This window comes from Ostreococcus tauri (assembly GCF_000214015.3).
Source record: "Ostreococcus tauri WGS project CAID00000000 data, contig chromosome 16, whole genome shotgun sequence".
Lineage (NCBI taxonomy): Eukaryota > Viridiplantae > Chlorophyta > Mamiellophyceae > Mamiellales > Bathycoccaceae > Ostreococcus > Ostreococcus tauri.
In genome coordinates, this window is record NC_014441.2 from 428,897 (window position 1) to 441,470 (window position 12,574).

Here is a 12,574-nt window from a genome sequence, read left to right on the forward strand (position 1 = left end):
CGCGCCTCATCCGCCCCGCGCCGGTGATGTCCACACAGCGCGCACGTCGTCCCCGGCGCGTGGTCGTGTCCGCACGCCGCGCACGCGAGGTCATCGCCCCCGTCGTCGCGCGCGCGCGGCATCACCGCGGTCGCGCGTCGTCGTCTGTCGACGCGATTCGTCGCCATCCATCGCCATCGTCGGCGTTCATCACATCGATCGATCGATCACATCGATCGATCACATCGATCGAATCGATCGATCGATCGATCACATCGATCGAATCGATCGATGGATGTGATCGATGTGTCCCTCGTCTTCGTCCTCTTTTTTTTCTTCGTCTCGTGCCGTCACACCGTTCGCGGTTTCCCTCCGCGCGCGGGCGAAAACGTGAACGCCGTGCGTCGTTCCGTACGAGATTCACATTCGATTCTTTTGCGATTCGCGTGAGAGATGAAGCCAGCGCCCTCGGTTCCTGCGCTGCTGCTCCTTCCCAGCTCATGCGTTCATGTGCATTCGTGCGTTCACGCATTCAGGCATTCATGTGCATTCGTGCGTTCATGTGCGTTCATGCGTTCACGCGCTCATGTGCATTCATATGCATTCGTGCGTTCACGCACTCATATGCACTCATGCATTCATGCATGCATGCACTCATATGCATTCACGCATTCATATGCGTTCACGCATTCATGCATTCATATGCATTCATGCATCGACGCACTCATGCATTCATGCGTTCATGCATCGATGCATTCATGCTCGATGCATTCATGCATTCACGCATCGATGCATTCACGCATTCACGCGTTCACGCATCGACGCATTCACGCACTCACGGCTTCACGCGTGAGTGCATGAATGCATGAATGCGTGAACGCATCGATGCGTCCACGCGACGCACGCATCGACGCGTCGACGCGTGCACGCGTGGACGCATCGACGCACGAATGCGTCGACGCATCGACGCATCGACGCATCGACGCACGAATGCGTGCATGCGTTCTCGTTCATCGACGCACACACGCGTGCGCTCGACGCCGACATCGAGCGACGCGCGTACATGGCGCGCGACGTCGGCGATCTCATCGACGTCGACGCGTCGGAGTGCCTGAACGCGACGGACCCGCGGGCGTGGACGTCCGTCCTCGCCCGCGGGACGCTCGGCGAACCCGCGGGCGCGCTCGCGTCGGACGACGACCATGAATTGTTAATTCGCCTCGTCTTCGTCGTCCCGGTGCGCGCGCGCGCGTTGGTGATCAGATCGCCGACGACGCGCGCGGACGCGGACGTGAGCGGGGTGGGCACGGTGCGGGTGTTCGTGAACGGGCAGGCGATGGGATTCGAAAACGTCGCGCGGAGGAAACCGGCGCAAACGCTCGAGGGCGCGGGCGAACACGCGCTCGACGCGACGGCGTTCGACCGCGTGCGCGCGTTGACGATATTCGTCGAGTCGAACGATAAAGGGACGGCGCGGACGGTGATTTCGGAGATTCGAGTCTTCGGCGACGCGCTCGCGTCGACGGACGTCGCGGCGTTGAAACCGTGCTGAGGACGGTAGGCGAGATCATCTCGAGGAGCGATCCTCGATCTCGCGCCATGGGTGAATCGTGATCGCGCGCGCGTCGCGACGAGGGGCGGGGTGGAGCGCCGAGCCGAGATTCCCGTCTCGAGCTCTGGCGATTCGAGTGACGACGCGCGGCGAAACGAGGACTCGGACGCGTCCGCCGCCGCGCGTTCGATTCCCGTCTCGACCGCGATCTCGCGCGTTTTTACCGAGAGTACGTGTAACGCACACGCATGAAAACGCACCTCGCGCGCGCGACGGGCGTCACGGCGTCGTCGTCGTCGAGACGCGGGTCGACGCCGCGGCGCGAGAGCCGTCGCGCCGCACTTCGCGCCGACGCCCCGCTCGAATGGCGCACTGCGTCTCGGGCGTGTTCGTCGTGAACCTGCGCGGGGACGTCCTGATCACCCGGGCGTACCGAGACGAGATCGATCGAACCGTGCTCGACGCGTTTCGCACGCAGATCTTATTGGATCGACATGATGGAAAATCGGTCCACGCGCGCGCCGCTCGACGCCGACGCGCGGACGATGGGTCGCGCACGAACGCGCCGAAGCGCGTGATTGGATCGGTGACGTATTTCATGAAACGCTCGCGCGATGTCTACGTGGTCGGGGTGCGGCGAGGGACGGCGAACGCGGCGACGCGCGCGCGGGACGGGTGGGAGACGGCGCGGGACGCGGCGGCGTTTACGTTCCTATCGCACGTCGTGCGGTTGTGTCGACAGTACTTCGGCGCGTGCGACGAGGGCGCGATCAGGGAGAACTTTGTGCTCTTGTACGAGCTCTTGGATGAGATTTGTGACGACGGGTATCCGCAAATCACGGCTGGGGAGTCGCTGCGACACTTCATCACGCAAAAGAGCGCGAAGAGCGAGTCGGGGATGTCCAAGGAGGAGATCGAACGCAAAACGGCGAAGGAACAGCGACGGGCGGTTGAGGCGGCGAAGCAAGTGACGAGCTCGGTGGCGTGGCGACGGCCGGGGTTGGTGTATAAGAAGAACGAAGTGTATCTGGACATTGTGGAGAGCGTGAATTTGATGATGAGCGCCGAGGGAACCGTGTTGAGATCGAGCGTGCAGGGATCGATCATGATGAAGGCGTTTTTGAGTGGCATGCCCGATCTCAGCGTCGGTCTGAACGATCGATTGGGTGAGCACACGCGGGTGTCGGCGACCGGAGAGGACGCGGGGGCGTCGGCGGCGCGCAATCGGAAGCTCATCGACCTGGACGACTTGCAGTTTCATCAGTGCGTGCGATTGCACAAGTTCGCGTCGGAGAAGGTGATCGAGTTCACCCCTCCCGATGGCGAGTTTGAACTCGTGCGCTATCGCGTATCCGATAACGTCACGCTGCCGTTCAAGCTCATGCCCGCGGTGAAGGAGCTCGGTCGAACGCGGCTCGCGATGAGCGTCAACTTGCGCTCGCTGTACGACCCGAGCACGGTGGCGAACGAGGTCCGAGTACGCATTCCCGTGCCAAAGCTCACCGCAAGAGCGACGATTCGTGTGAGCGCGGGTAAGGCGAAGTACGTTCCCGAGGAAGGGTGCTTGCGCTGGAAGATCAAAAAGCTCGCGGGACACCAAGAGTTGCAGCTCGACGCCGAGGTTATGCTCGCGAACACGCTGAGCGATCACAAGCCGTGGGTCCAACCCCCGATCAACATCGAGTTCAACGTTCCCATGTTCACCGCGAGTGGTCTGAGGATCCGATTCCTGAACGTCGAGGAGCGGAACATGGGGAACTACGACGTCACTCGATGGGTGCGATATTTGTGCCAGAGCGGCGACGGGCGCGGCTCGTATGAGATTCGCGTCGACAACAGATTCGCAACGCAGTGATATTTTAGTGATGATGAAAACGAATCATAGCTATTACCGCGACGAAGAGACAGTCGTGAGCGACGTGCGCCTCACGCGTCGACGGCGTTCCGACTCGCCTCTTCTCGCCCGATCGCCCCCGCCTCGGCGCCACTCCGCGCCGCGTTCGCCGCACCGGACTCGACATGTTCGCAGCGCGCGCGTCGAGCTTCGCCGTCGGCTTCGCGTGCGCCTCCGCCGCCGGGTTCTTCGTCGTTCGCAAAGACGTGCTGGCGAGCCACGAAAGACTCGCCGCGCGCTGCGCGACGCTCGCCGACCGCGTCGACGCGCTCGAACGCGCGAGCGCCAAGTGAACCATCACACCGGAGGCGTCGCCGCGAGCACTTCTCGTAAAGTCGGACCGCGAGCGTCGACGCACGCGCTGGAGTGCTCGCGCCAGTGGAGGCGCTGACATCGCGCGGAGCAGTAGATTTCGGATTTGCACCTGCGCGAATTCGACGATAGCACGTAGCGGAGCGTTAATTCGAGCGAAGAGACGTTCTTTCGATGCGTACCTGGAACATCGCATTGGTTTGCGGGAGAGAGCGAAGCAGCACGCGCACGTTCGCGGTTTTCGAGGAAGCGCGTCGACGTCGAAGACGGCGGAACACTTGGCGTGCGCGACGCCGAGGCGGGCGGCGACGTTGACGTTGCGGTCTTCGTCGATAGCGTCGTCGACGTCGATGGGTTCGGGCCACGAGCGGTGTTTCTGCTGTGGGATGACGGCGCCGTCGGTGAGGAGGAGGTCCTCCGCGGTGGCGCCCTCAAAGTCGCGGACGGATCGAAGTCGCTCGTGCAGTAAACCAAAGTCGCGAAGGACTTCCAAGGCGTTCTTTGCGCACCTGGCGCACGCCCAGTGGTACGCGGTTCGGCCCTTTGAGTCAATGAGCGCGGCAAGATTTTCGGGCGACGGCGCGAGCTCCAGGACGCGTCGCACGAGCGGCGCACAGTCGTGCGCGCACGAGAGCATGAGAAGCGTTTGTCCACTCGCGCATCGAACCTCGAAATCCCTGGCTTGCGCGTGTAACGAGAGCGCGTATCCCAACACGATCATTCGTTCTCTTAAGACGTCGCCGCGTCCTGGTTGTCTCTTGTGGTCTCTGGCGATGGCATCCGCGAGGAACAAGACCGGCGGCCATCCGTGCACCGGATCGAATTTCAGCGCGTCCAATCCAGCGACGTCGCACAAGATCTCGATCGTTCGCACCTCCGCGCAGAACCCGAACGCGGTATGTAGCGCAAATTGAGCTTTCTGCACGTCGACCCCTCCCGGTGCGCACAAAATTTCCTCCACGATGGTGGCTTCGCCTCGACGACACGCGTGTAAGAGAGCTGTCCCGTGAGCGCCCGATAAATTCACATTCGCCCCGAAATCGCGCACGAGCATTCGAATGAAATCGCGACTTTGTCCTCCATCAATCGCGTACATCAACGGCGTCCTACCCATGCTATCGAGAACGTTTATGGTGGAGTTTGGTAAGCCGTCGAGGTGTTGAAACGGTTCGGCGTTGCCAACGAAAGCCGCCAAATGCAGAGGCGTTCGCGTCCCGTCAGAAATCGTGATTGATCTCAGCCATCGCTCGTTCCATCGACCCAATGGCGCTGCGAAGCCACAGTGTACGTCCGCTATCTCGCGCTCAACGACCTCAGACGTCGAGTCGTCGTCCGCGTCGCACGTGTTCATGAGCTTTGCCAACAAGTCGTGTCGATTGACGTGACATCTGGCGCAGTTGACCAAGACCATCCGACGTGCCACGTCGTCACCCGCGCTGGCGATGATCAAATCGATGACGTCTTCGGATACTTTTGAGTCCGCGCACGCGATCGTCGCCGCCGAAACGCCGTCATCGAGCTCGACGAACGGGTCGCATCCGCTCTCGAGCAACCACTTTTGCATGCGCTCCGAGGCGTAAGGGGAGAGAAACGCCACGGCGAGCGAGTCTAGCCCGTCGACCCGAGCCGAGGATGGGGAGACACTTCTCGCTATAACTTTCGCGTCGTCGATTAGGTCATAAAAAACCGCCGTGAGAAGCGCCTTATTCATAGCGCGCCGCCGAGTGAGGATGAAACTGAGAAAGCTCCTCATCTGCCGTTTTCATTAAAACACAAAAGACTATCACGCGCCGACGCGCGCGGCGGCCTGCCGCGCCGCCTCTCGCGCTTGCATCTGTACCTCCCGTCGCTTCGCCAAGCGTTCGGTCGCGTCGTACTCGATCACCTCCACGCCCTTCTTGTCAACGATTTTCACCAGGTACTCCGTCGGCGCCGTCACGAGACGTTCGCACACCTCCGCCACGCACAGATCCACCAACTCCATCGCCTGCGCCCGAGACATGTTCGGAACCCAGTGCTTATCGAACAACGACAGGCAAAACATCCCACCGTATCCGTGTCCCCCGGTGTTCACTCGGTGACACGTCGCGAGGTAATCCATGAAGTACAGCTCCGGCCCGTTCGCGTCCACCCCAGCCAACAACGCGTTCACTTGATACGGTCCCTTTCTCAACGCCGTCGCGAGCTCATTTCGCGCGTAATGCGCCGTCGCCTTGACGTCCAGCTCGTGTTGATACTTTAACCGGTACAATCGCACGTTCGCCGCGACGTACTCGGCGAACGCGACGCAATCCCCGCGCGGCCCACTCGTGGCCATGATCTTCGTCCCGTCCACGACCGCGATCTTATCCTCATCCGACTTCTGGACGATGATCTGCTGCGTCGCCGCGCGGTCGGCGACGAGGACGGCGAAGTCGTAGCCGACGAAGCCGAAGACGACGTCCATGGGCGATGCGATCGACGCCTCGCGCCGTCACGATCGACGCGACGTGTACCGCGCGACCGACGGACGCGAGACGAACGCGCGGTAAATACCCCGTCGGCGCGCGCGGTGTCGACGCGCGCGCGGCGTGGACGTGTGCGGCGTCGACGTCGTCGATCGCATCGCGATGGGACCGCCCTATACGTATTGAACGCGTTTAAGTGCCATGTACGTGGACGACGACGGGATTCGAACGATCTCGACGCGCGCGGACGACGCCTTCGACGCCAGCGCTCGACGCGCGCGCGCGCGGACGACGGCGATGTCGTCGTCGACGTCGAGGTCGGGGTATCGCTACGCGTGCGTGTGCGCGGCGAATTTCAATCGATCGATGGAGGCCCATCGCGTGTTGCTCGAAAACGGCTTTGACGTGAAATCCTACGGCGCCGCGTCCAGGGTGAAGCTTCCGGGGGCGTCCAGGGACGACCCGAACGTGTACGACTTTGACGGGACGTCGTACGAGGAGATTTTACGGGATCTGCGGTCCCAGAGCGAGGATTTGGTGAAGAATTACGAAGAGCGAGGCATGTTTGACATGTTGGTGCGAAACGCGAAGATTAAACGGTGTCCAGAGCGATGGAAGACGCATCGAGAGCGAGGGGAGACGTTTGACGTCATCGTGTGCTTCGAAGAACGGGTTTTCGACTTGGTTGTGATGGATTTGAGAGCGGCGGGGGGGGCGCGAGACGCGGCGTTGGTGGTGAACCTGGACGTCAGGGATTCGTACGAAGGAAGCGCGGAGGCGGCGCCGCGGGCGTTGAGATTGTGCGAACGTTTAGAGCGGTGTGAGGAGGGCTGGGAGGGGGAGATCGACTCGATCGTGGATGAGTTCGAGCGCGAGGAGGGGCTGCGGGCGCTGTATTGCGTGTGTTTTTACTAGTCGCGGCGTTGTAATCGAGCATCGTACGATTTGTTAAAAAGGTAATGTACAGCGCTTTCGCATGGTGATTAAAATCTCAGCGCAACAACGCCGCGATGACGCGATCGCATACCTGTTGGCGGGCCTCATCGGTCGCGAGTGGTTCTCCGTTGACGTCGGTGAGGAGGAATCGATGCACCTCTTCCTGAAGTTGTTTACCCTCCGTTCGAGGCGTGGTGATGATGTCCGCCTTAAAAACCATAACTCTGAGGTCTTGTAGAGCCTCGGTGACGTCGAGCAAGACGCGCGGCCGAGTGTGACCGACGATGTCCAGAGGCGCCACGACGCGGAGCTCGCTCGTGAGGGCGTTGCCACTCTCGCTGAGCATCTCCACCTTGATCGGTCGATCGACGTGTTCCTTATACTTGGCGCACAAGTAATCCGTCTGTTCCTGGTCTTTGTTCTTCCTGGTGAAGAGAACGACCTCGCACACCGCCTTGTCCACGATCTCCACCTTGGCGTAGCTCACGGAGACCTTCAAATCCTTGGACACGCGCAAGCAGTCGTACAACAAGCCTTGGCGATCGCGAGTTCGAACCTGGAACACCGTGTGCGCCGGGCTCATGAGGTTATCCACCTCAACCATGGTCTCAAAATCGCTCGGGACCTCGTTCGCCTGGGTGACGACCATTCCCTCCGCGGCGCGCAAGGTCTTGATTCGACCTTGGCGCGTGACGAACGCCGGCGCCGGGTGAATCAATATGTTCACTCGGTTCGCCTCTTCCGGCGTCGAGGCGACGACGGGTTTGATCTTTCGCGATATCTCTCCCACGCGCGCCGGGTTAGGGAGCTCGTGCAAATCATCCGTGACGTAGAAGAGATCGACGGCGTTTCCGCTCGGCGACGTCGTCACGTGCGCTCTGTGCAGCGTGAGTTGAAGCTCCCACAGCGCGAGCGTGACGTCGTGCAGCAATCCAACGCGATCGTGTCCCTCGACTTGTAAGATGTACAGACTCTGTTGCGAGTGCGTTTCCTCCAATTTATCAAGGGAATCGACCGACGGAATGGTGCTCAGCGCGCTCTTGTGTGGACACAACAGCTCCAACCTCTGTCGCAGTAGCTCCCAGTCCACGACGGCGGTTCGCGGTAAATTTTCCATCTCCGTCAGCGCCAAGTTCCCTCCGTGTTCGCTCGCGTCGACGTCGTAGCGCCAGAGCTTTGACGAAGACGTCGGCTCGTGGGGCTCGCCCGTTCGCGTCGCCGGCCTCGGCGTCGCGCTCCGCCGTTCCCCCCCCCCGGCCCCCACAAACCCTCGGCGTCGACGCACGATCGCCATGAACGTCCCCGCGTACTCCCTGAGCGCGTCCACGACCCCCCACCCCCCTTCTCTCGCCCGCCGTCCGCGTCCGCGTTCGTCCGCGTCCGCGTCCGCGTCGTCGTCCTCCGCCGACCCCATCTCCCGCGCCCGATCCCCCTCCGGCGATCCCGCGCGCACCGTCAACAACACCAACGCCCACACCCCATCCGTGGTGAAATCCCCTCGGGTGACCACCAACCCGAACTCGAACGCCGTGCGACAGATATCCGCCCCCAAACCAGTCTTATCCGGGCACGTCAACCGAAACTCCGCGCGCGGCGTCTCCCGCGCGCTCGTCCGCGCCTCGTACGTGACGTATCGCTCGTCCCCGTCGTCCACCGCGCGGTCGTCGAGGCGCGCGTCGGCATCGCGCGCGACGCGGTCGGTGGCCGTCGACGCCGTCGCCGTCGACGCCCCGCGCGCGCGCGCGTCCGCGCGCCTCGACGACGGGCGCGCGCGCGCGTCCGCGTCCGCGCGGTCATCGCGCGGCATCGCCCGCGGCCGTCGTCGCGCGCGCGCGCGCGAGGCGTCGCGCGCGATTCGATGTCGCGCGCGATTCGAACACCCTCGTGGTCGTCGTCCAAAGGCGACGCCACCGGTGGCGTGGGAAAAATCCAAAGGCGACGCCACCGGTCGATGACGACGCCACCGGTCGACGCATCGCGTCGCGCGATGGGCGCGCGCGCGACCGCGTGCGCGTGCGCGCTCGTCCTGCTTCTCGCGAACGTCTCGGGCGCGCGGTCGTCCGCGCACGCGTACGCGCGCGCGTCGTTTTACGCGACGAACGACGCCGCGATCGTCGCCGCGGGACGTGAAGGGATGTTTGCGAGCGCGAATGCGAATGATGGAACGACGGACGACGCGCGCGCGGGCGCGTGGATCGACGCGCGCGCGCGCGTGAGCGACGGACGGGCGTACGTGCGTTTGGACGGCGTGACGTTCGAGCGGAGCGAGCGCGTGGCGCGCGCGGGGGGGGCGGGACAAGGGGCGACTGGGTTGGTGGAAATCGTGACGTTCGAGCGCGGCGACGCGAGCGCGATCGGGGTCGTCGATGAAGTGAGTGGACGACGACGGTTTTGTTGCGATGCGAAGATGAAGTCGGATGGTGTGTGTGGGAGCTCGGACGTGGGGCGGGTGATCGTGCGGGAGGACGTCGGCGAGGACGGGACGTCGACGGGTCCGCGTCGCGCCGAGGTGTGGTTCGACGGAGACGACGTCACGGCGAGAAGCGACGTCGAGGCGGTGCGCGTGCGAAAGACTGGAATGTATCACGTGTGGTTCGTGATATGTGATCCCGATCACGCGGGGGTGACGGTGAGCGGGCGGACGATGTGGAAGAATCCGAACGGGTATCTGCCGGGGGCGAAGACGGCGCTGTTGCCGTTTTACGGATTCGCCACGATGGCGTACCTAGGATTGGGGTTCGCGTGGACGCTCGCGCACGTCGGGCACTGGCGTCACGTTTTGGGGTTACACAACTGCATCACCGCCGTGCTCGCGCTGTCGATGACGGAGTCCGCGGTGTGGTACTTTGACTACGCCAATTTCAACGCCACCGGATATCGACCGTACGTGTTCACCATGGTGGCCGTTTTGCTCGGCTCACTCCGCGCGACGCTCAGTCGAGCGTTGGTACTGACGGTTTCGATGGGATACGGCGTCGTGCGACCGACCCTGGGTGGGATGAGCGCCAAGGTGATATCGCTCGGCATTTGTTACCTGTGCTCCGCCGCGGTGAAGGACGTCGTGGAGCACGTCGGCTCGGTGGACGATCTACGACCGGGCGCGCGACTGTTCTTGGTGCTCCCGATCTCGGTGTTCGAGACCGTGTTCTTGCTTTGGATATTTAGCTCGCTCTCTAGGACGTTGACGCAGCTAGCGCTTCGTCGGCAGACGCAAAAGCTCGCGCTGTACCGAGCGTTCACGAACGCTCTCGCTTTGAGCGCCGCGCTCAGCGTGGTGTGGCTCGCGTATGAGATGTGGTTCAAGAGCACTGATATGATTGATGAGAAGTGGGAATCGGTGTGGATGCTCTCCGCGTTCTGGAACGTGCTCTCGTTCGGTTTACTCGCGGTGATGTGCTTCTTGTGGAAACCGTCCGGGGCGAGCTCTCAGTACGCGTACAGTGAACTCACGAACGGCGACATCACCGAGGACTCTTGGTGGAGCGAGCTCGTCGCGCCTGCGGACGGCGGTGAGTTTGCGAATGGAAAATCACCGCACAACGGAGCAAAGTCATCGCGAGTGATGAATAGCGCGAAGAAATCGCGCGCGATGCGCGACTTCTCGTTAGACGACGACGACGACTCGACGCGCGACCTAGAGATGGAGATGGGAAAAATTGAATAGTCCGGCTATGAAAATAATTCTTGCTACAAGTCAAGCTGCGTCTAATCTTTTCGAGCTCGTCTCGACTGTCCGCGCGCGTCGGATAGCTTTTGTAACTCGGCGTCAAAGTGGTTCAGCGCCTCCTCCCGTCGCACCGGTGGAGGCGTGTCCGGCTCGACGTGCCGCTCGTCCTTGGTCGAAGTCGGTTTCGACGTGTTCAGGCTCAACTTTCTAGGGGAGAACACCCCACTCTTCTTGCTCTCCTTTGGCGGCGCCGCCGCCTCGCTCGATTTCTCCGGCCGTTCCGGCGCGTACGCCTCGGGCAATCGACACAATCGACACACGCTCGTCCGCACCATGATCGCGTCCGCGTCCTCCCCTCGTTCGATCGCTTGTTCCCTCGCATCCGCCGCGATCGCGCGCTCGGCGACGATGTACTCGTACGTCGACATCCTCTTCCAGCACAGCGTCACGTGAAACGCGAACAACTCGCCGACGACCCACAACAGGGCGACCCCCAACGCGACGTACACGGACACCCCAACGATCAACGACACGAATCCAACGCCATTTCCAACGTACGTCGCGTTCGATCGCACGTACGCCTTCGCCTCGCTCGGCGTCGTCGCGCACCACGCGAGCAACCCCGCGCCCGTCGCGACCTGTCCCGCGATCTGCGCGCACGTCGCGCACACCAACGCGAAGAACCACCCGTAATTTCTCCCCCCCACGCAATTATTCAACCACTTACAGTGATGATCAAAGTCATCCACGCACTTATCGCACTCTCGACAGTGTTTCGCCCCGCGTCGGACGCGCCCGTCGCAAAATCGACAATACAGCGTCTTCGCGAACGTCTCCTCCGTCCCATCCTCCATCCTCCGCGCGACCGGATCGAGAGCGCAGCTCATGACGAACGACCACGCCGCGATCGTCGCCAGCGCGCCGTACGTCCATCCCGCCGCCGCGCGCGCGGTGGCGTCGGCGACGGATGGATGGAATAAGAAGTAAAATCCAGCCACCTCGCACGACCACACCGCCACCGCGAGCGCTCGATGGGGTCCAGCGCGCGCGCACGCGACGACCGAACCACCCCCGGGACGATCGCGCGCCATGCCCGTCGGCGTCGGCGTCGACGACGACCGTCGCGCGGCGATGTGTGATGTGATTCGAACGTGTCCTTCGCACGAGTCACGACTCGTGAAAGAGTCCCTCGAGCGACGGCGATGGCGCCATCGCTCGACGCGCGCGATGCGCCGCCCGCTCGCCCTCGTCCTGCGCGACGACCAAGCGCGCGCGCTCGTCGCCGCGTCCACCGCCGCCGTGGACGCGAGCGACGAACGAGCGCGACGCGCGCGTGACGCCGACGTGCTCGAGGTGAAATTGCGAGCGATTCAAGACAACGTGAAAACGTCGCACCTCGGACGCGACGTCCAGGGCTCGCAAGCGGGCGCGTCGAGCGGAGAGTTCCACACGTACAGAGAACAGCGCCGGCGGGAGCGCGCGCGGTTGGACGCGATGGAGCGGGAGGCGGTGGCGGCGGACGCGGCGGCGGCGCGCGAGGCGAAACTGCACGCGGCGCGGGACGCGTTGGAGACGAAGACGGCGAAGAATAGGGCGAAACGGGCGAAATTGAAGGCGAAATTGAAGGCGAAACGGGCGAAGACGAAGAGTGGGGGGGTGGGTGATGAAGGGGTGGAAGAGGGTGGGGTGGATGACGTCGAGTAGGGCGTTTCGCGGGTTTCTATGAATGTGTACAATTAAAGCTCGAGTCATTTCTCGCGTCGTTTCACGCGCTCGGCGTCTTCACT

The 12,574-nt window shown here is 62.7% G+C and overlaps 11 protein-coding genes across 11 annotated transcripts in view; 6 read left to right on the forward strand and 5 right to left on the reverse strand.

The window, feature by feature from the left end:
* The window catches only part of OT_ostta16g02200 (Dual specificity phosphatase, subgroup, catalytic domain), a gene marked incomplete at both ends in the record, with an annotated part of 809 nt that extends 715 nt beyond the window's left edge, over positions 1–94 (reverse strand). Inside the window, one exon of the mRNA XM_022985583.1 lies at positions 1–94. This exon is cut by the window's left edge and continues 128 nt beyond it. Within this exon, the coding sequence (XP_022840375.1) occupies positions 1–94 (94 nt within the window).
* Positions 95–479: 385 nt separating this feature from the next.
* Positions 480–848, forward strand: OT_ostta16g02210 (unnamed product; the record flags this gene model as incomplete). Its single annotated transcript, XM_022985584.1, has 1 exon — positions 480–848. One exon carries the CDS (start codon positions 480–482, stop codon positions 846–848), a length of 369 nt encoding a protein of 122 aa, XP_022840376.1.
* Positions 849–1,042: 194 nt separating this feature from the next.
* OT_ostta16g02220 (Galactose-binding domain-like) lies at positions 1,043–1,531 on the forward strand (the record flags this gene model as incomplete). Its single annotated transcript, XM_003083647.2, has 1 exon — positions 1,043–1,531. The coding sequence occupies one exon, from the start codon at positions 1,043–1,045 to the stop codon at positions 1,529–1,531; it is 489 nt and encodes a 162-aa protein (XP_003083695.2).
* Positions 1,532–1,895: 364 nt separating this feature from the next.
* On the forward strand, positions 1,896–3,386 carry OT_ostta16g02230 (Clathrin adaptor, mu subunit, C-terminal; the record flags this gene model as incomplete). Its single annotated transcript, XM_003083648.1, has 1 exon — positions 1,896–3,386. One exon carries the CDS (start codon positions 1,896–1,898, stop codon positions 3,384–3,386), a length of 1,491 nt encoding a protein of 496 aa, XP_003083696.1.
* A 4-nt stretch (positions 3,387–3,390) lies between these two features.
* On the reverse strand, positions 3,391–5,490 carry OT_ostta16g02240 (Ankyrin repeat; the record flags this gene model as incomplete). Its single annotated transcript, XM_022985585.1, has 1 exon — positions 3,391–5,490. One exon carries the CDS (start codon positions 5,488–5,490, stop codon positions 3,391–3,393), a length of 2,100 nt encoding a protein of 699 aa, XP_022840377.1.
* A 30-nt stretch (positions 5,491–5,520) lies between these two features.
* On the reverse strand, positions 5,521–6,183 carry OT_ostta16g02245 (Proteasome B-type subunit; the record flags this gene model as incomplete). Its single annotated transcript, XM_022985586.1, has 1 exon — positions 5,521–6,183. One exon carries the CDS (start codon positions 6,181–6,183, stop codon positions 5,521–5,523), a length of 663 nt encoding a protein of 220 aa, XP_022840378.1.
* Positions 6,184–6,481: 298 nt separating this feature from the next.
* On the forward strand, positions 6,482–7,099 carry OT_ostta16g02250 (RNA polymerase II subunit A; the record flags this gene model as incomplete). The annotated part of the gene is made up of 1 exon (XM_003083650.1): positions 6,482–7,099. One exon carries the CDS (start codon positions 6,482–6,484, stop codon positions 7,097–7,099), a length of 618 nt encoding a protein of 205 aa, XP_003083698.1.
* Positions 7,100–7,175: 76 nt separating this feature from the next.
* Positions 7,176–8,927, reverse strand: OT_ostta16g02260 (unnamed product; the record flags this gene model as incomplete). The annotated part of the gene is made up of 1 exon (XM_022985587.1): positions 7,176–8,927. The coding sequence occupies one exon, from the start codon at positions 8,925–8,927 to the stop codon at positions 7,176–7,178; it is 1,752 nt and encodes a 583-aa protein (XP_022840379.1).
* A 180-nt stretch (positions 8,928–9,107) lies between these two features.
* On the forward strand, positions 9,108–10,784 carry OT_ostta16g02270 (Transmembrane receptor, eukaryota; the record flags this gene model as incomplete). The annotated part of the gene is made up of 1 exon (XM_022985588.1): positions 9,108–10,784. One exon carries the CDS (start codon positions 9,108–9,110, stop codon positions 10,782–10,784), a length of 1,677 nt encoding a protein of 558 aa, XP_022840380.1.
* A 41-nt stretch (positions 10,785–10,825) lies between these two features.
* OT_ostta16g02280 (Zinc finger, DHHC-type, palmitoyltransferase) lies at positions 10,826–11,878 on the reverse strand (the record flags this gene model as incomplete). The annotated part of the gene is made up of 1 exon (XM_003083653.2): positions 10,826–11,878. One exon carries the CDS (start codon positions 11,876–11,878, stop codon positions 10,826–10,828), a length of 1,053 nt encoding a protein of 350 aa, XP_003083701.2.
* Positions 11,879–12,014: 136 nt separating this feature from the next.
* On the forward strand, positions 12,015–12,491 carry OT_ostta16g02290 (Protein of unknown function DUF1168; the record flags this gene model as incomplete). The annotated part of the gene is made up of 1 exon (XM_003083654.2): positions 12,015–12,491. One exon carries the CDS (start codon positions 12,015–12,017, stop codon positions 12,489–12,491), a length of 477 nt encoding a protein of 158 aa, XP_003083702.2.
* Positions 12,492–12,574: the final 83 nt, after the last annotated feature.